The sequence below is a fragment of the Carcharhinus amblyrhynchos genome, chromosome 28 (assembly GCF_965287045.1).
Source record: "Carcharhinus amblyrhynchos chromosome 28, sCarAmb.v2.hapA, whole genome shotgun sequence".
NCBI classification, from domain to species: domain Eukaryota; kingdom Metazoa; phylum Chordata; class Chondrichthyes; order Carcharhiniformes; family Carcharhinidae; genus Carcharhinus; species Carcharhinus amblyrhynchos.
The window spans coordinates 20,707,902-20,729,270 of NC_137351.1; the positions used below are offsets into that span (position 1 = coordinate 20,707,902).

The 21,369-nt window shown below is 44.4% G+C and overlaps 1 protein-coding gene across 1 annotated transcript in view; it reads right to left on the minus strand.

Moving 5' to 3' along the window:
• myzap (myocardial zonula adherens protein) overlaps positions 1-10,205 on the minus strand; it is a 57,309-nt gene extending 47,104 nt beyond the window's left edge. Inside the window, exons 1-2 of the mRNA XM_080214365.1 lie at positions 9,494-10,205; positions 9,111-9,203 (exon numbers count right to left, since the gene is read on the minus strand). Coding sequence (XP_080070491.1) covers positions 9,111-9,203; positions 9,494-9,556 — 156 coding nt within the window. The 5' untranslated portion in view covers positions 9,557-10,205. The remainder of the gene's footprint in view (positions 1-9,110; positions 9,204-9,493) is intronic.
• Positions 10,206-21,369: the final 11,164 nt, after the last annotated feature.

Below are 21,369 nucleotides of genomic sequence, written 5' to 3' on the forward strand. Positions count from 1 at the left end.
CGCTTTGCCATTTTCATAGGGAAATTCCACCCCTTAAATATAACCCTTTCTTAATTTACTAAAAATTAACTACTGTACCGCCAAGATAGCCAGCAAACAATTCTGTTTTTTTAAAGTCAAGGTTGGGTGAGCACTGATTGAAAATGCGCATATTTTAAGATATAGTCATTTTCAGCTGTATTAATCAAACTGCACCAAGTTATTACTCTTACATATACCGAAGAATATCTTTAAAGAAATATATTTTAAAAATGTTCTAAAACACTGCCTGAGGGCAGCACAGGGGTTAGCTCTGCTGCCTCACAGCATCAGGGACCCAGGTTCGATTCCCGGCTTGGGTCACTGCCGGTGCAGATTCTGCACATTCTCCCCGTGCCCGCATGGGTTTCCTCTGGGTGCTCCAATTTCCTCTCGAAGGATGAGCTAGTGAGGTACATTGGCCATGTTAAATTCTCCCTCAGTGTATCCGAACAGGTGACAGCGGAATATGGTGACTAGGGGATTTTCACAGTAATGCCAGCCTACTTGTGACACTAATAAATAAACTTCAAAACTGCTTTCACTTGCATGTGGCAGATTTTGCCTTGGTCTATATTCAAATCAATTTGAGCAAAAACGTACATGAAATACAGAAAGCACTACTCAAAACTAGTGCACTTGATGTCCTAATCACTGATTGCGCCTAAGAAGTAGCGAGCAATCTGTGTATAAATCCATTGATTACACAAGGATTGTAATGTGGAGTTTTGAATAACACCGCAATTTGATGACGTAGAACTTTATGTCATCATGTTTACAAAGATCATCCTATTGCACCTGGCTAGTACAAAAGGCAAATTGTTGACAAACCCATCCAGGTACTCAATGGACTCCTTATTCTATTTCAAAGATGTCATACTATATGTAAATATTGGATTGTGGTTCAAAACCCCGCTCTGTCTACACTACCTCTCTGTCTTTAAACCCCTTCATTCCGTGGCTGAGTTAACCAGCACTTGTTCACCACCACCTTCTCAAGGGCAATAAAGGATGGAAAACAAATGCTGGCCTAGCCAGCGATGGCCACATCCTGTGAAAGGACAAAAAGAAAATAATTTCAGTTGCTAAAAAGTTGGGGATATTTCACGACACCTCGATTGTGTGGGTTTCCTCGGGTGCTCTGCTTTTCTCCCAGACTCCAAAGATGTGCAGGTTAGGTTGATTGGCCATACTAGATCGCCCCTTAGTGTCATAGGGATGAGCCGGGTAAATATGTGAGGTTACGGGGATAAGACCTGGGTGGGATTGTTGTCAGTGCAGGCTCAATGGGCTGAATGGCCACCTTCTGCACTGTAGGAATTCTATGATTTGCGTCACAAGAGTCGAATATTCGAGGGTTGGAATATATTTTTCTTTTACAAGATGTGACTCTTTCCCTCTTTTATTAACTTATAAAGCAGTACTGATGAAGTAGATGGTTAATGTGCCACCAGCTCTTTGGAAACCAATCTCTAGCCAGCGTATCTGACCGAACTTTCTTTGATTTTTTTCAGCCCTTTAGTAAGTGCCCACCTTTTTCTCTGTTCCACCCAGTGTTACATGGCTTAAACTAAGGGCATCTGGCATAGAACCATACCGGAAACACTCATCCGATTGCTATACTTGTGACTCTCCAGTGAACTTGTACATCATCCCTGCTCTCCCAATTTCAATACCACTGTGACTTTTCAAGGTTTCACATAATAATCATGGGCAGAATTCTCCCAAAAAATTTTGAGGTGTCATATTGGTGAAAGTAACAGAGAGATCCATGGTGGTCTCTAAGGCACACTCCTCATCGCAATCCTCCCACTCAGTTACTGTGGAGGACAGATCGGACTTTCACGCTTGTATGGGCGGAGGTGCTAAACAGACCGTGGTGCCACACTACTGATTGCTGGAGCACCATTTTGCAAAGGTGCACCAATATCAGAGTGCACTAGGAGACCCTCTCCCTCACCCCTTAAACATTGAGGCCTCTCCTCATCAGCGGCATGTTCTCCCACTACTTCCCTGACATGCATCGGATCCCTCCCTCCTTGACCCCCGACATGTGCACGCACCCCCCCCCCCCCCCCCCCCACAAACAGGATGCTCGACGTGCCCCTCATCAGGACCCCCAGCTTGACCGCCCTCACAATCCATCCCTGCACGAATGCCCGTCAGAACACCCCCCACCCACACAGCTGGCCAGTCATGGCCCCCACTCGGTACTGCCCCTGGCACACTGGCGGTACGCTACTGGCACTATCCCAAGAAAAGGAAATTGTGGAACACCTAAGAGATGGTTTTTTGGAACAGTTTGTGAGAGTGCCTACTAGGGAACAGGCAATTCTGGATTTTGTGTTGTGTAATGAGGCAGGCTTGGTTAGGGAACTTAAGGCAGAGTAACCCTTAGTGAGCAGTGACCATAATATGATAGAATTTACCCTGCAGTTTGAGAGGGAGAAGCTGGAATCAGATGTGTAATGGTATTACAATTAAATAAAGGTAACTACAAAGACATGAGGGAGGAAGTGGTCAGAGTTGATTGGAAAGGGAGCCCAGCAGGGAAGACAGTGGAACAGCAGTGGCAGGAGTTTTTGAGAGTAATTCGGGAGGCACAACAGAAGTTCATCCCAAGGAGGAGGAGACAAGCTAAGGGGAGGATGAGGCATCCATGGCTGATGAGGGAAGTCAAAGACAGCATAAAAGCAAAAGAGAAAGCATACAAAGTGGCAAGGACTAGTGCGAGGCCAGAGGATTGGGAAGCCTTTAAAAGTGAGCAGAGAACAACTAAAAGAGCAATTGCAAGGGTGTGTGGGGGGGTCGGGGGGAGATTAAATATGAATGTAAGCTAAATGTAATATAAAAGAAGTTAGGAAGAACTTTTTTCAATATATAAGGTAAGAGAGAGGCAAAAATAGCCATTGGACCACTGAAAAATGAGGCTGGAGAAGTAGAAATAGGAAAAAAGCAATGGCAGAGGAACTGAATAGATACTTTGCATCAGTCTTCACGGTGGAAGTTATCAGTGGGATGCCAGAGCTCCAACAGAGTCAGGAGGCAGAGGTGAGTGTAGTGGCCAACACTCAGGAGAAGGTTCAGGGGAAACTGAAAGGTCTGAAGATGGATAAATCAACTGGACTGGATAGACTACACCCCAGGGTTCTAAAAGAGATAACTGAGGAAATTGTGGAGGCATTGGTGGTAATCTTTCAGGAATCACTGGAGGCAGGGAGGTTACCAGAGGACTGGAAAGTAGCTAATGTAACACTGCTGTTTAAGAAGGGAGGGAGGCAGCAGATGGGAAATTATAGGTCAGTTAGCCTGACTTCAGTCATTGGCAAGATTTTAGAGTCCATTATTATCATAAAGATAAGATTGCAGAGTACTTGGAAGTGCGTAATCAAGTAGGACTGAGTCAGCACAGATTTGTCAAGGGGAGGTTATGTCTGACAAATCTGTTAGACACAGTAAGAAGCCTCATAACACAGAAGGATTCCTAGAACTGAATTTATTTTCCTTTAGAACATGATCCAGATCATTAAGAATTCCAAGTATAATGTATCCAGACTCCTGTAACACGAGAAAGTTTATTCCAGTCACTGCAGTGACAGAATTTCAAAGTTTACCCCCCCGTCCCGATCTTAATCCTAATCTGACAAAAGTGATTCTAATCTCTTGTATTCCTCTTAATCTCATAACAGATTAAACTCCAACAGGTTTATTTGGTAGCATGAGCTTTTGGAGCATTGCCACTCAGCTGATGAAGGAGCGGTGCTCCGAAAGCTCGTCCTACCAAATAAACCTATTGGATTTTAACCTGGTGTTGTGATTCTTCTTACTGCGCCCACCCCAGATGTCCTCTAGTGGACACCAATAGCGATTCTCGCCATTATTATGCCGTGTCCGAAGACCCACGAATTCTGTGCGCTGGGATTTGAATGGGTTATTGGTATTTAGATACTACTTTAAATATGCTAATCAGACTCACGGCCTTTCTGGGCACAACCCGTTTTGCACCAACGGGAAGGGGCCAGGAGACTCACAAACTGTTTGGTGCCGGATGGGAAACGGGTTGTTGGGCCTGCATGCTATTCTCTGGGAGATCTACAAACAGAATGGCGAGGTCAGAGAATTACCCCCATTGTGTTCAGAACTACTGGATTAACATTTCCAGAATAACTTTCTGGATTAGAATATCCAAAGGAATTATGTAGATTTGCCCCCCCCCCTCCTCAAATCCCTAATGTGCCGAAAATATATTTCTGTACCTTGGAAGATTACTTGGCTCTGGATGGGAGGAATTGTCTGTATTATCATGTAAGAGGCATCACAGGCAACTGGGACAAACTGGGTGGATCATTGTTCTGTCTGTCCTTGTTCCACAGGTTTGTATAAATTTGCCAGTACGTCATGTACTGTCATGTCATCACTCAGTTCACCGAGACCTGGAAAGAGGAGGTTATTTTATGTGAATAGGTTGAACAGACTAGGTTTATTTCCACTGGAGTTTAGAAGACTGATGGAAACTGATTGGAGTAGCTAAGATCCTGAATGCTCTTTACAAGGTGGACGCGGAAAGGATGTTTCCTCTTGATGACGAATTAGAGGGCAGAACCAAAAGAAGTGAAACTGTCCAATGGGGTTTAAACAAATCCAAGTAGAAAGACTGGAACAGAGACGGGTTTAAAAAGATGTGGATGCAGAGAAGAGGAACACAAGAGATCAAGAATCACTGTTGTCAGATTAGGATTAAATTCGGGGGGGGGAGTAAGCTTTGAAATTCTGTCACTGCAGTGACTGGAATAAACTTTCTCAAATGTTACAGGAGTCTGGATCCATTATACTTGGGATTCTTAATGTGCTGGATCATGTTCTAAAGGAAAATAAATTCAGTTCTAGGAATTCCTCTGTGTTGGCATCCTTCCATCTCCAAGAGATGATAGAGACGCAGCCACTGGTCCATTTAGGTGGGGTGTCTTCACTGATGCACTACGTTCGCTAATGGTTAGGAAGGTCAGTGGTTGAGAAACAGGTGCTGCTACAAGTACTGCACAAGAGACAGCCAAGTGACAGTCTGGGTTGTTCTTTCTGGTGACTGCTGGCAAGTTACTGTAGCCATTGCTCACCATGCTGGTGCATGCCAGCCTGCCAGCGGTGTCACCATTTTCCTCTTTCATAGTTAATAACTTCCAGGTTTGATAATCAATGTTTACAGCCTTCTTTGTGTCACACCTTCAAGCATTTCTGAAGCAGAGCCTTAGTTTCCCCACTCGCCCCATAGCTCCAGCTATCTCTCCACACAGGTAGTCCTGGGTATGCGATCATCTGTCATTTTGTTGGTGTGCCCAATCTACCAAAGCCACCTCCGTTTGTACTGAGTGAGAGTTCCAGATACTCCTAGGATCAAATTAAACCATCCAAACAATCCAAGCCTTGATCACAGATGAAGTTAGCCAAGCTGTCAACAAGATACCAACAAAGCAGAACAGATGGTGCAGGTCATTACAAATCATCACCCTCCAGGAGCATGGTGTCCTCTCATACCTCAACAAATCTTCAAGTGTAAACCAAAGCAGTGACTGCTGACAGATAGTCAACTATCGGGTGCATTATAACCAAACAAAACGTCTTCTTGGGACTCTAGACACATGCACTATCCAGCAAGACACTTCATGATGGCTCAGTAGTAGATGAAGTGCAATTTCAAAAATCAACTTCTAAAATCCAGACCTGTGCTTAATTTTCTCTTAACATGCACATTCTCCCCATGTCTGTGTGGCTTTTCTCCGGGTGCTCCAGTTTCCTCCCACAGTCCAAAGATGTGCAGGTTAGGTGGTTTGGCCATGCTAAAATTGCCCCTTTGTGTGCAAAGGTGAGTAAGTTAGGGGGAATAGTGGAGTAAATATGTGGGATTACGGAGAAAGGGCCTGGGTAAAATGTTCTGTTGGAGAGTTGGTGCAGAGTCGATGGGCCGAATGGCCTGCTTCTGCACTGAAGAGATTCTATGATTCACCAATGCAATGATGTCCATTCAGAAACCAAGTGTCCAAAACTACACTCAGAATGTACATTTACCCAACACTTTGCAAGATTAGTATCTTATTTGATGAATGTCAAAACCGTTGGTCCAACAAAAGGCAAGTTTGCTCTGGAATTCCAACATTCTGTAAAGAGTTTGCTGCTTATTTCCTTTATGAATAGATAAAATCATTGATCGAGTGAGTGAAAAGTTATTGCTTAAGCTCAATTGCAACATTATTTAGCCCATCCCTCCCCAGGCAGAGAATTAGTGAATGATTTGAGCCTTTGCCTCAGTCCAGTAACCTCTAATGGGGAAACTATTTGCAGTAAATATCATCATTATTATTACTACTATCACAGCGCTGAACTTCTAACCAAAACATACACTCCTAGGTCAAACAAATAAAGAGGACAGGAAGAACCCGTTTCACCTTCCACGGTCAGAGGGAGTTTAACACCAAAAGATTCTCACCAATCGTAGACCATGGGATTATCATTCGCTGAAGGCAACACAACAATAACTCTTTTAAAAATTGTACTAACCCACTCACCAACCTGGTGAGAGTTACCACTAGCATTTTCTGTCAGTGAAAGTACTTTTTACGCTGCATAATAACCAAGGGGGCATTTTTGTACATGTGCCAATGGGGGAGTTGGAAATACTTATGCAAGATTAAAAATAACTTATCCCGAAAACCAACACATGTTGTTCAGATTAATCACTGGTAAATTATTTAATTGGTTATAGCGAAAGGAGATCGCAGCGTTTATTCATGACACTCCCTTGGCCCAGAGTTTTTTTTAACCAATCAGTAAACATTAATTTCTTATGTTCTTATTAAAGGTGAGCAGGCTGGACTCCTGAAATCTCAGCTGCAACATCTTATCTTTTCAACAGATGGTATATGGAGAACACTGGTTTTACAAAATAGAACTTCTTCAGCTCCCACCTAGAGAGATAGAATCGCTACAGTATAGAAGGTGGCCATTTGGCCCATTGAATCTGTACCAACCGCAATCCCACCCATAACCCTCATTTATCCTGCTAATCGCCCTGATGCTAGGGTCAATTTTATCATGGCTAATCAACCTAACTGGTACATCTTTGGACTGCAGGAGGAAACCAAAGCACCCGGACAAAACCCATGCAGATACAGGGAGAACATGCAGACTCCACACAGACAGTGACTCGAGGCTGGAATGGAACCCGGGTCCCTGGCATTGTGAGGCAGCAGTGCTAACCACAGTGCTGCCTTATGTGCCTTCATGCAGAATTTCAGCTATTTTAGGTGCATTAAAGGGTGTGTTTCTATATACTTTCAAGAGATGTGGGTTTGCTGCCTATCCCTAACTGTCTTTGAACTGAGTGGCTTCGTACGCCATCTCAGAAGACAGCATGGATCTGGAATGACAAGTAGGCCACAACAGGTAAGGATGGCAGATTTCTTTCCCTGAAGGGACATTAGTGATTCAGATGGGCCTTTACAACAATCGATCATCGTTTCTTGTTTTCCAGATTTATTAATTGAATCTAAATTCCACCAGCTGCTGCGGTGATTTGAACCCATGCCCCTGGCTTGTGAGCCCAGTGCCACTGCAACTCTGTCACCATCTCCCCACAACGTGCTACTATATCTGATGTAATGAATCAGCAGCAAATTGCAAAACCATGTTAAAAATCAGTTTGTCACAGGCATGGTCTGTGGGGTTCCAGACTTCACAAAGACTACTGAACAATAAGTGCAACTGATAGTTGTTAATCACAAAAATGTTATCCTGAGGTTATCCATTAATATTGGCACATTAACTAAATGATAGATAAAAATCCAAAACTTTGACCTAAAACTGTGCATTTAGAACATAACAATTAACTGTATTTAATTCTGATTGGACATAAGAACATAAGAAGTAGGAGCAGGAGTAGGCCATCTAGCCCTTCGAGCCTGCCCCCCCATTCAATAAGATCATGGCTGATCTGAAGTGGCTCAGTTCCACTTTCCTGCTTTCTCCCCATAACCCTTAATTCCCTTGTCTACCAAAAACCTATCTACCCGTGTCTTAAATATATTTTAGCGAGGTAGCCTCCACCACTTGAACAGGCAGAGAATTCCAGAGATTCACCACCCTTTGAGTGAAGAAGTTGCTCCTCAACTCCGTTCTAAACTGCCCCCCCCTTATCTTGAGGCTGTGCCCTCTGGTCCTGCTGTCCTTTCTGAGCGGGAAGAATCTCTCTACCTCTACCCTATCCATCCCTTTCATTATCTTACACATCTCTATAAGATCCCCCCTCATCCTTCTAAACTCCAACGAGTACAGACCCAGTCTATTTAGTCTTTCTTCATAGTCCAACCCCTTCATCTCCGGTATGAGCCTAGTGAACCTCCTCTGCACTCCCTCCAAGACCAAAATATCCTTGCGCAGGGTTGGACAGGTTGGATATCCTTGGGCAGGTTTCATGCTAGGCCCTCCTATATCTCACTGCCCCATCTCCACCATTGATTACTTGACATGTTTACCCCACTCCATTCATAAACAAACAGAAACCTTGTTTCCTAATTGACAGAAAACATCCAAGCAGCTTTTAAAAAAAAATTCTCTTGGTATTTCAATAATTAAAAATGTGTTCATTGATATTTGAAAAAATACACATGTCAGGTATTTAATTTAAAAATGTGTTCATTGAAATTTGAAAATTGAAATTCGAAAATTGAAATTGGAAAAAAACGCAGATATTTAATTTAAAAGTGCATTCACTTAAATTTGAAAAAAAATCTCAGCTATTTAATTATAAAATGCGTTTGTTGAAATTTGAAAACGTTCACATCTCAGATATTTAGTTAAAAAATGACTTCATTGGAATTTGAAGAAAAAACATACCTCAGATATTTAATTTCATTGAAATTTGAAAAACAATTCTGTCAGCAGCCTATGATTTTTTTGCAACGGGAACTGGGTGAATAATGACTGATTCCGGGAGACTGCAGGACAATCCGGGAGGGTTGGGAACCCCACACACACCCCTCCCCACACACACAGGGCTTTAACACTGCTGGAGATGAGAGAAGCAGCTGGACCTTACTGACCGTCTCTGCTTTCCCGCTTCTTTTAGCTTCATCTCGGCCTGAGCCGGAGTTTCCGTCAGCGTGCAGAGTCAGGCGAACCCTCCGAATGTTAGCCTAAACAACAGAGCAGGTGAGTTCATCCCACTGTCCAAAAGCAGAATCAAAGTTTACAAACAGGAAAAAACAGAGCATTCTCACAGCGCCCAGCCTGAGCTGAGGGGTGCTGGACATCTTTAGGTCGAGACATAAAATCCTGTCACACATTTTTACAGTAAGAAGTCTCACAACACCAGATTAAAGTGTTGTGAGATTTCTTACTTTGTTTACCCCCAGTCCAACGCCGGCATCTCCACATCATGACACATTTTTCACCACATCAGACTGAACATCTAAAAATGACTTACCTTCCTCACAGGCTCCGGTGATTCGGTAAGGGTGCATGTTGTCGCTGTCCTAAATTGCAGCATTGTCCCCTCGCTGTGTCACTCCTTCCAAAATCCCAACTTTAATTTTGCCAGCTGCTTCCAAAAAAAACAAGGTGGCAGAAACTCTCCTTCGGATTTGTCACTCTTCCTGAGTCTCTTTTTGCTGAATGCAGTATCAGTTCAGCGTGTGTATATGTGTGTGTGTGTGTGTCACTTTTACAACTCTACCTTAATTTCAAAGGCGTGACCTTTAGCCAAGAGAGTTGAATATTTTCAGCCGCGGTTGTCAAAAGAAAACCGCGAGGACAAACCACGAGCAAGAGGCAACTGTGGTCAAAGTGGCATCTGCGGGGCACCACCAGAGAACAGTCATCTCAATCAGCCCCCAGTCAGGGAAGGTGGTGAATTCATGAGTCCCTTAGCAACTGTGACACATCTGAGACGATGTCCTCACCTAACTTGTCAAACAGCATTTTACCTGTTCTTGCCCTCCCTCCCTCGCTCGCTCACTCACTCAAATACTTTACATGGGTGTTGTCCCATTCCATCTTTATCAGGGGTTGGCTCCATATAATTCAGGTGTTTTTTTTCACACAAGGGCGTGGAACAGAAACCATTTGCTTCTATTTGCCTAAAGTTATCTCAGGAAGATCTGCATTACATTGCAGCTGAGTCTCTGCGCTCTTTTCAACTGATGCCACTCATTTACCTGTAAGTTTATTTATTGGTGTCACAAATTAATCTACATTCACACACACTGCAATGCAGTGACTGTGAAAAATCCCCTAATCGCCACACTCTGGTGCCTGTTCAGGTGCACTGAGTGAGAATTCAGCATGGCCAATGCACCAAACCAGCACGTCTTTCACACTGTGGGAGGAAACTGGAACATGATGTGTTGTGTTGTGAGACTTCTTACTGAGGAAACTGGAACACCCAGAGGAAACCCACACAGACACGAGGAGAACGTGCAGACCCTGCACAGACAGTGACCCAAGCCGGGAATTGAACCTGGGTTCCTGGTGCTGTGAGGCAGCAGAGCTAACCACTCTGCCACTGTGCTGCTGACCTTTTCCCACACAAAGTAGGGAATCTAAAACTGATCACAGCCTCAGGGAGGCTGCTGTTTGTTTGGTCAACTGCTGTCTGTTGTGATAGACTGCACCTGGACTGGAAGGCTAAATATTCACTCATTTCACTTTGAAAAACGGAGTCAGATTTTGTAGGGAAAGATGTTGACAAATATTCGGCTCATTTGGTGAATTTTGTGAATAAAAAGTAAATATGCTTATTTCTATACCTCTAATTTCAGGTGTAGAATTCTCTATTTTTTTAAAGTGCTTCTTTCTAAAACTTAGCCACTGATAGCCTGTCCCTCAATGACACAACCCCACCCGCTCCATTTAAAATCATCACCAACAAATCTTTCTGCAATATCCTCCATTTGTACATCCCATCCTGTACCCTTTTAGATCAATAACTCTGGCCTTCTGTACACCTCTCATAGCCTGTCATCCAATCTTTCATGGCAAAACCTTCAATCATTGATGGTAATGTCATAGGATTAGTAATCCAGAGACCTGGATTGAAATCCTACCCATAGCACCTAATTTAATTAATAAATCTGGAATATAAAGCTAATTTCAATAAGGATGACCACGATAACTGTCATCAATCGTCGGTAACCCCATGGGATTCACTAATGTGAAACCTGCTATCCTTACCCGGTCCTGGCCTACATGTGACTCCAGACCCATAGAAATGTGGCTTTACTCTTTCTTAAAAGCATGATGAGCCACTCAGTTCAAGGGCAATTAGGGATGGGCAACAAATGCTGGCCTTGCCAGTGATGCCCACATTTCATGAATGAACAAAGTTTTACAACAAAACCCAGCCCCAATTCATTTCAAAAAAGTTATTTATTAGTGTCACTAGTTGGCTTACATTAACACTGCAATGAAATTACTGTGAACATCCCCTAGTTGCCACATTCCAGCGCCTGTTCGGAAACATTGAGGGAGAATTTAGTATGGCCAATGCACCTAACCATTTGGACTGTGGGAAGAAACTGAAGTACGTGGAGGAAACCCATGCGGAAACAGGGAGAATGTGCAAACTCCACATAGATCCAAGTCGGGAATCGAATCGGGGTTCCAATGTTTGAGGCAGCAGTGCTAACCATTGAGCCACTATGTTGCCTCTCCACACATTCCTCTCCACTTTATTATCAGTCACCCCTCCTAAACCCACCCATAAGACCATAAGACATAGGAGCAGAATTAGGCCACTCGGCCCATCGAGTCTGCTCCGCCATTCAATCATGACTGATATTTTTCTCATCCCCATTCTTCTGCCTTTTTCCCACAACCCCTGATCCCCTTATTAATCAAGATCCTATCTATCTCTGTCTTAAAGACACTCAATGACCTGGCCTCCACAGCCTTCTGTGGCAAACAGTTCCACAGATTCACCACTCTCTGGCTGAAGAAGTTCCTCCTCATCTCTGTATTAAAGGATCATCCCTTTAGCCTGAGGTTGTGCTCTGGTATGGCCCAGTATTAAACCCTTAAATTGCCCCTGGTTCCTAAGCTGTTGCCATTTAATATACCTTAATATTAATATTGGTGGCACAGTGGTCAGCACTGCTGCCTCCTGCACCAGATTCAATTCCAGCTTTGGGTGACGTCTGTATGGTGTTTTCACATTCTCCCCATGTTTGTGTGGGTATCCTCCAGGTGGTCAAGTTTCCTCCCACAGTCCAAAGATGTGCGGGTTAGGTTGATTGACCATACTAAATTGCACCTTAGTTTCAGGGGGTAAATGTGTGGGGTTATGGGGATAGGGCCTCAGTGGGATTGTGGTTGGTACATACTCGATGGGCCAAAAGGTCTCCTTCTGCACTGTTGGGATTCTATCTATCTTCACAGCAGAAAAGAGAAAGAAGTTCCAGAATTAGGTTGGATCCAAGGGGTTAATGAGAGTGAGGAACCACATTGTTAAAAGGGACATATGATTAAGAGCAATCATAGGCCATCTGGCCTTCAAACTTGCTCCACCATTTATAAAACTGTGGCTGATCAAGTTGTGGTCTCAGCTCCACTTTGCTGTCTGCTCCCATCACCATTGACTCCTTTGTTGATGAAAAATCTGTTTAACTCTGCCTTAAATAAATTCAAATATCCAGCCCCCTCTACTTTCTGGGGAAGAGAATTTGACAGACTAATGACCCTCAAAGAAAAAAATTCTCCCTATCTCTACTTTAAAAGGAAGACCTCATATTCTTAAACTGTGTCCCCTAACATTAGTCTTTCCCATCAGGGGAAACACCCTCTCACCCAAGTTCTCTTTAGCATCTTACGTTTCAATAAGATCACCTCACATTCTTCTAAATTCCAATAGGTTAAGGTCCAAGAGGTTGAACCTTGCTTCATAAGATTATCCCCAGGAGTGAGTCCGGTGAACCTTCTCTGAATTGCTTCTTACACAGTTATACCCCTTTTCAAATAAGGAGACCAATACTGTACACAGTGGACGTGGTCGCATTAAAGCCCCATACGGCTGCAGTGAAACTCTCCTAATTTTGTATCCCATTGCCCTTGGATTAAACACCAACATACTTGGATTGGCAAGTTGTTACTAGTTGGATGCTGCAAGCATCAGTGCTGGAGCCTCCTTTAATTACAATCTATCTCAATAATCTAGATGAGGGAACCAAGTGTAAGATTTACAAGTTTGTTGAATAGACAAAGCTAGGTGGGGAAGTAAGCTAAGGAAAAAATCCTGGAGAGGGAGCATGCGGTGTCCACGGGCGCAGTTGACACCTTCCGTGCCTGCTGGGCACCGCAGGGGCTGGAGTGTGTTATAGACCCTGATAATCACAGTCTGATTTAATGTTTTAAGTTTCCTTTCGACTTTATTTTTTGTTCGGGCCGTCCCCCCCTTCCTTTTTGGGGGGCTGCCCCTTTTGATTTGTCCCTAAGTTAATTTGAGTTCATTTACTTGTTTAGTATGCAAAAGAGCTACAACAGGCCAATATTAATTCTGGAGTTTAGAAGAGTGAGAGACAATCTCATTGAGACGTATACAATTCTTAGATAGCATTTGCAGGGTGACTGCTTTCCTTGGCTGGAGACTCTTGTTAAAAGCTCATTTTGCAATTTGGGAACAGCAGTATTTTATGTCTTGTGAAAACTTTGAGTGGCAGAAAACATTTAATTCACTTCCATTATTGTAAACAGAGAACAAGGATGTGGTTACTTGGTGCCGGGTGTGGGCTATGGAATATGTTGTGAGTCGTGTATAATTTTTGTGGTTTTGTTTATTCAAATTTAGAAATTGTGCAGCAAGCAATTCCATTTATATTTGAAAGGTGATCTTTACAACAAGTGATTCCTCTAGTCATCCCAAACCAGAACTTCATGATGAGGAGCTGGACCCCTGCACTTTTGGAGTCCAGCTTTTGGCCTGGATTTGATTTGATTTAATTTATTATTGTCATGTATTAACATACAGTGAGAAGTATTGTTTCCTGCTATACCGACAAAACATACTGTTCGTAGAGAAGGAAATGAGAGAGTGTGGAATGTAGCGTTACAGTCATAGCTAGGGTGTAAAGAAAGATCAACTTAATGCAAGGTAGGTCCATTCAAAAGTCTGACAGCAGCAGGGAAGAAGCTGTTCTTGAGTTGATTGGTACGTGACCTCAGGCTTTTGCATCTTTTTCTCGAAGGTGGAAGAGAGAATGTCCAGGGTGCGTGGGGTCCTAAATTATGCTGGCTGCTTTGCTGAGGCAGCAGGAAGTGTAGATAGAGTCAATGGATGGGAGGCTGGTTTGTATGATGGATTGGGCTACATTCATGACCTTTTGTAGTTCCTTGCAGTCTTGGGCAGAGCAGGAGCCATACCAAGCTGTCATACAACCAGAAAGAGTGCTTTCTGTGGTGCATCTGTAAAAGTTGGTGAGAGTCGTGGCTGAGACACCAAATTTCCTTATCTTCTGAAAAGTAGAGGTGTAGATGGGCTTTCTTAACTATAGTGTCAACATGGGGGGACTAGGATAGGTTGTTGGTGATCTGAACACCTAAAAACTTGAAGCTCTCGACCCTTCCTACTTTGTCCCCATCGGTTTAGCCAGGGGCATGTTTTCCTTTACACTTCTTGAAGTCGATGACAAACTCCTTAGTTTTGTTAACATTGAGGGAGAGATTATTGTAGCCGCACCAGTTCACCAGGTTCTCTATCTCATGCCTGTACTCTGTCTTGTCATTGTTTGAGATCTGACCCACCACAGTGGTGTCGTCAGCAAACTTGAAAATCAAACTGGAGGGGAATTTGGCCGCAGTCATAGGTGTATAAGGAGTATATAGGGGGCTGAGAATACAGTCTTGTGGGGCACCAGTGTTGAGGATGATCATGGAGGAGATGTTGTTGCCTATCCTTACTGATTGTGGTCTGTGAGTTAGGAAATTCAGGATCCAGTCGCAGAGGGAGTTGCCAACGCCTAGGCCATGGAGTTTGGAGATGAGTTTTGTGGGAATAATGGTGTTGAAGGCTGAGCTGTAGTCAATAAATAGGAGACTGACATAGGTGTCCTTGTTATCTAGGTGTTCCAGGGTTGAGTGCAGGGCCACAGAAATGGCATCTGCTGTGGACCTGTTGCGGCGACAGGCAAATTGTAGTAGATCCAGGTAGCCTGGGAGGCTGGAATTGATTCTTGCCATGACTAACCTTACGAAGAATGATGGATGTCAGAGCCACCAGCCAATAGTCATTAAGGCACACTGCTTAGTTTTTCTTGGGTGCTGGGATGATGGTTGTCTTCTTGAAGCAGATAGGGACCTCAGATTGTTGTAAAGAGAGGTTGAAAATGTCTGTGAATACCCCTGCCAGCTTATTCCCGCAGGATCTGAGTGCTCGTCTGGATACCCCAACCGGGCTAGTTGCTTTCCGTGGGTTGACCATCAAGAAAGCTGCCCTGACATCTGCAATGGTGACACTCAGATACAGGTTCATCCAGGGCTTCCAGGATGGAGAGCATGCTCTCGCTGACCTCTTGCTCAAAATGGGCGTAGAATGCATTGAGCTCATCAGGGAGGGATGCGTTGGAGCCAGTGATTTTATATTTCTTCATCTTATAGCCTGTTATGTCTTGCAGACCTTGCCATAATTGGAGGGGGTTGGTATGGCTAGCCTGGAACTGTAGCTTGGTCCGGTATTGTTTTTTGGCATCTTTGATGGATCTCCTTAGATCATATCTGGCTTTCTCATGTAGACAGAAGTCTCACAACACCAGCTTAAAGTCCTACAGGTTTATTTGGTAACACAATTCACTAGCTTTCGGAGCACTGCCCCTTCATCAGGTAAGTGGGAGTTCTGTTCATAGGCAGGGCATATAAAGACACAAACTCAATTTACAAAGTAATGGTTGGAATGCAAGTCTTTACAGGTAATCAAGTCCTAAAGGTACAGACAATGTGAGTGGAGATAGGGTTAAGCACAAGGTTAAAGAGATATGTATTGCCTCCAGCCAGGACAGTTAGTGAGATTATGCAAGCCCAGGCAAGTCATGGGAGTTACAGATAGTGTGACACGAACCCAAGATCCCGGTTGAGGCTGTCCTTATGTGTGCAGAACTCGGCTATCAGTGTCTGCTCAGTGACTCTGCGTTGTCATGTGTTGTGAAGGCTGCCTTGGAGAATGCTTACCTGAAGATCAGAGGCCGAATGCCCGTGACCGCTGAAGTGTTCCCCAACAGGAAGAGAACACTCCTGCCTGGTGATTGTCAAGTGGCGTTCATTCATCTGTTGTTGTAGCGTCTGCATGGTCTCTCCAATGTACCGTGACTCGGGACATCCTTTCTTCAGCGTATTAGGTAGACAACATTGGCTGAGTTGCAAGTGTATGTCCCATGTACCTGGTGGATGGTGTTCTCACATGAGATGATGGCATCCATGTCGATGATCCGGCACATCTTGCAGAGGTTGCTTTGGTAGGGTTGTGTGGTGTTGTGGTCACTATTCTCCTGAAAACTGGGTAGTTTGCTGTGGACAATGGCCTGTTTGAGGTTGTGCGATTGTTTAAGGGCAAAAAGTGGGTGTGTGGGGATGGCCTTGGCGAGATGTTCGTCTTCACCGATGACATGTTGAAGGCTCCAGAGAAGACGTTGTAGCTTCTCCGCTCCGGGGAAGTACTGGATGACGAAGGGTACTCTGTCCGCCATGTCCCATGTTTGTCTTCTGAGGAGGTCAGTGTGGTTTTATCGTTGTGGTGTGTCAGAACTGTTGATCCATGAGTCGAGCGTTGTATCCTGTTCTTATGAGGGCATCTGGAGGCGTCTTTTGCGATCCTCCTCATCAGAGCAGATCCTGTGTATACAGAGGGCTTGTCCGTAGGGGATGGCTTCTTTAACGTGTTTAGGGTGGAAGCTGGAGAAGTGGAGCATCATGAGATTATTCATGGGCTTGCGGTACAGTGAAGTGCTGAGGTGACTGTCCTTAATGGAGATGCGTGTGTCCAAGAATGCAACCAATGCTGCCATCTACTATTTTCCATGTATTTATTTAATTATAATTTGCACCTTGATCCTGCAATCCCCGAGTTCAGTAGGGGTTACTGTCAGGACAACAAGGAGAAGCAGGACATGGGGCAACAGCTGCCAGAAACCAGTAAGCCTTGGGATTTAGGGCACAGGAGGATCGAACAGCCCAGGAAGGTTGGGGGGGGGGGGGGGGGGGGGGGGTGGGAAATGGGGAACAAGGAGATAGGTTTTGGAGGGCAGCAGCGAGGAACAAAGTGGGATGATGTCACCTGGAAATTTTAGACACTTTGACCAGTGTACTATAACTTGTTTACCAAGATGCCCTTTCTTGTGTGACAGAGGACAGAGTGGACTCACGATTAAACTTAAATAAACTTCTTTATTACAATACTTTTGGTAACAAACTTTAACAAAACTTCTTTAAACAAAAACTATTCCAATATATTTATCTGAGACCTGAATACTAGCTGTGAAGTTGAACTGGCCAGGCTCACTCCACTGGGTACTAATGTTGAACTTTGGTCTTCCACGTGGTGTAAATTGGTCTTGGATCTTTGCTGAATCCTTGCTATCGACACCGCGTCTTCGCTGTCAGGGTTTTTAGGGTCCCCTTCTTCTGGTGCTTTTCCAGAAAGTTCCTTGGCAGTTAGCCATTGGGATTACAGAACCCAAATATGGAAGATGCTAGGAGTACCTGTGGATGTGCATTCCCAGGTGCACGGAACACAATAGCCTCTCCATATATGGAAATGTGGCACCAGTAGTGCCTATTAAGCATCCATAACATTGTCCTAGTTTAGTTAGGGGCATGAGGTTCAGGTTATAGTTCACGGGACATGTGAGGGCTAGGCCGGAGTTGCCTTAATCTGCGTCAGTTCACCTAATTCCATCAGGCCTGGCTGCTCTGGCTATTGGCCTCCAGATGTGGAGATGCCGGCGTTGGGCTGGGCTAAAAACAGTAAGCAGTCTCTCAACGCCAGGTTAGAGATTGGCTTCCAGGCCAGTGACATTTTGAAGTGAGAACCCCCTGACACAGAGCACCTCCAAATGACATTTCCCTGGCCTTCCTTCACCCCTTTATTCAAGTTGGTCTCAGTAAATGGCTTGCCCACACCAACTGTATTATGGCACGGGCAGAGTAATATCCCCGTCAGTTGGCTTGGTAACAAGCTTAATTGACATTTCATTCTTCATTTAAATATGGCGGGTAAGCTGCCAATTTTTCCTGGCACGGGTGAAACCACGATCAGGCAGGGGACGTGGCCAGCCCATTGCACTCTGGGTGTGCCGATACCAGCCATCAATAGTTAGGGTAAAGGATCAGGGTAGCCAATGAGAGTAAACTGAAGGCTTTACCTGATGCAATTCCTCAAAGCTATCTCGGCCTTTTGGCTAAGATGAAGCTCAGAGCAAGCCCAGGAGGGGGTGTAATGCCTCATCCTGTCAGCTTGGATCTTGCTTGATCGAGCCCAGGGTGGAATGCAAGGTCTTGTCTGGTCAGTTTGGATCTGGTTTGTCCCTCATGTGGGGACCATGCTTGGACTTAATTTGAATTGGTTTTTCTGGGGGTGACATGGTGGCATAGTGGTTAGCACTGCTGTCTCATAGCTCCAGGGACCGGTGTTCAATCCCTGGCTTGGGTCATTGTCTGTGTGGAACTTGCACATTCTTTCTGTGTCTGCGTGAGTTTCGTCCGGGTGCTCTGGTTTCCTCCCACAGTCCAAACATGTGCAGGTTAGGTTGATTGGCCACGCTAAATTACCCCTTAGTGTCCAAGGATGTGTGGATTAGGCTGGTAAATGTGTGGGGTTAGGGCCTGGGGTGGGCTTATCGTCAGTGCAGACTCAATGGGTCAAATGGCCTCCTTCTGCACTGTATGGATTCTATGATGATAATTATGCATTTCTCTCTCCATGATGAAATAAAGTATCAACAAAAAGTTGAGGTGCTGATTTTAGCGCCTGTCCAGCTAATGCATTTTGGGGAACAGCTTGGGGGAGGGAGGGGGAAGGTGGTGGGCTGAACACCCCTGGTATTTTATAGGCACTCTCTGCTGAAAACACACCCTGCAGGGGGCAATTGTTACGTTGATCAAATGTGGCAACCAGCAATATCCCATCAACAGCAACAAGATGAAGAATAAATACATCTGTTTTTACACTGGGAGGACTCCATATCACTTCTTTGGAATACTAGCCAATTGTGCGGAAAGGTGAGAATGGACACAAGGGAGCAAAATTTTAAAATTAGTACTGGACAAGAGGACACAGCTTTTCATACCAAGGATGGAAAGATCTGGAATTCTGGCCACTGGGATAATTAAAACTTTCAAAACTCAAGACAACAGATTGGAGACACAGTGTAACCTTGATAAAAATCCAGCCACCAATGCTATGAGGTGAGATGAAGGCAGTCTTGGTGATAGACTAGATGTGGGACTGATAAGGCAGAGGACAAACCCATGTGGAGTCAGAAGTGCTGCCAGAGGCGATCAGCATTTGTACACTTGCAAAAGTTACCCAGGTGTTACGAAAGACATCACAAAGGGACAGCGTACACATTAGCAACAGGAAGAGGTGAAAGGTGGAACCTCGGGGCACTGACAGGGGTAAGAATCTACTGATGACCATGAAACCATTGTCAAACCCATCTGGTTCACCAATGTCCTTTAGGGAAGGAAATCTACTGTCCTTACCTGGTCTGGCCTACATATGACTCCAGAGCCGCAGCAATGTGGTCAACTCACAACTGCTCTTGGGCAACTAGGGATGGGCAATAAATGCTGACCAGCCAGCAATGCCTATGTCCCACAAATGAATTAAGAAAAAAGTGGGTGGAGATTTAATGATGTGTTGGGGCAGGTAAGAGGGGGAAAAATAACAGGACAGTGATTTTGAGGCAGGACATGCAGTAGCGCGAGTATTAAATATGACCATATTTAATTTTAAATATTACATAATCCACTAAAACAAGGTTATATCAAGGGAACAAGCCTTGGTTCTGCTGCCCTCTGCTGGAGGAGCCAGTAGAGGGCAGCAAAAGCTAGTTTCTGCAGAGAAGACAATTGGCAAGATTGGGTTTCACACATATGAAGATATCCACAGAAACATAACTCTTCCAAAAATACAAAACTAAAGGACAGTCATGCAATGAAGATGGAAAAAATAAGCAATGCACTGACTGTTTTATTGGACCATTAAATCCCCACTTAACACAACTCAAGCTTGAAACCTCTCTCTCAACAGGAAAGGATCTTGATGTTCCTCTGATTTGGCCAAACCGAGGAATCTTGGCCCTTTAAACTTTCTCCCAATAACATGTGCTTATCCTAAGGACCCAACATGCTGGAGAATCCTCCTACACGTACACAGCCGCACAGTTACTTTACAAAGTGTTATGTACTTATATATATCTCTGAATAAAAACATATATATTTAAAACCACATTAAAAATTGGTCAGAGTTGGATAAGCTGCATTGAAGATAAGTTAATGGTACAAAATGGGATTGGCAATGCTCAACAGCAGCAGTCAACAGGATAGAATCCCTACAGTGCAGAAGGGGGCCATTAGGCCCATCGAGTCTACACTGACCACAATCCCCACCAGGCCCTAGCTCCATAACCCCATTACCCCATTTTACCCAAGCCAGACCCTCCAGCTCGCACTCCCCCCACCTCCCCCCCTCCCCACCCCCACCAACTCTCAGGGTCAATTTAGCACAGCTGATCTACTAACCTGCACACCTTTGGACTCTGGGACGAAACAGGAGTACCCGGAGGAACCCTGGAGGCAGCCACGGGGAGAACGTGCAAATTCCACACAAAGCAGTAACTCAAGCCGGGAATTGAACCCAGGTCTCTGGTGCTGTGAGGCAGCAGTGCTAATCACTGTGCCACCCTAAGCAGACCTGAGGCTCTTTCACACAACAATAACAGAAAATGCTGGAAAATCTCAGCAGGTCTAACAGCATCTCTGGAGAGAATAGAGCCAATGTTTCGAGTCTGGATGACCCTTTATTCACTCTCCACAGATGCTGTCAGACCTGCTGAGATTTTCCAGTGTTCTCTGTTTTTGTTTCAGATTCCAGCATCCGCAGTATTTTGCTTTTATCTTGAGGCACCTTCCTTGGACGTTAGTTTATAACCCATGTTGCATACAGCTCTCCTGGTACAGAAAAATTCAGATTGTTTAATTGGGATTATCAATTAATTTATTGATGATTGATATATTTATGACAAATAATGAATATTCAGGGATGGAATTTTCCCATCCCGCCGCCACAGGAATCATAGCGGGCAGGACACAGACCATGGAAAA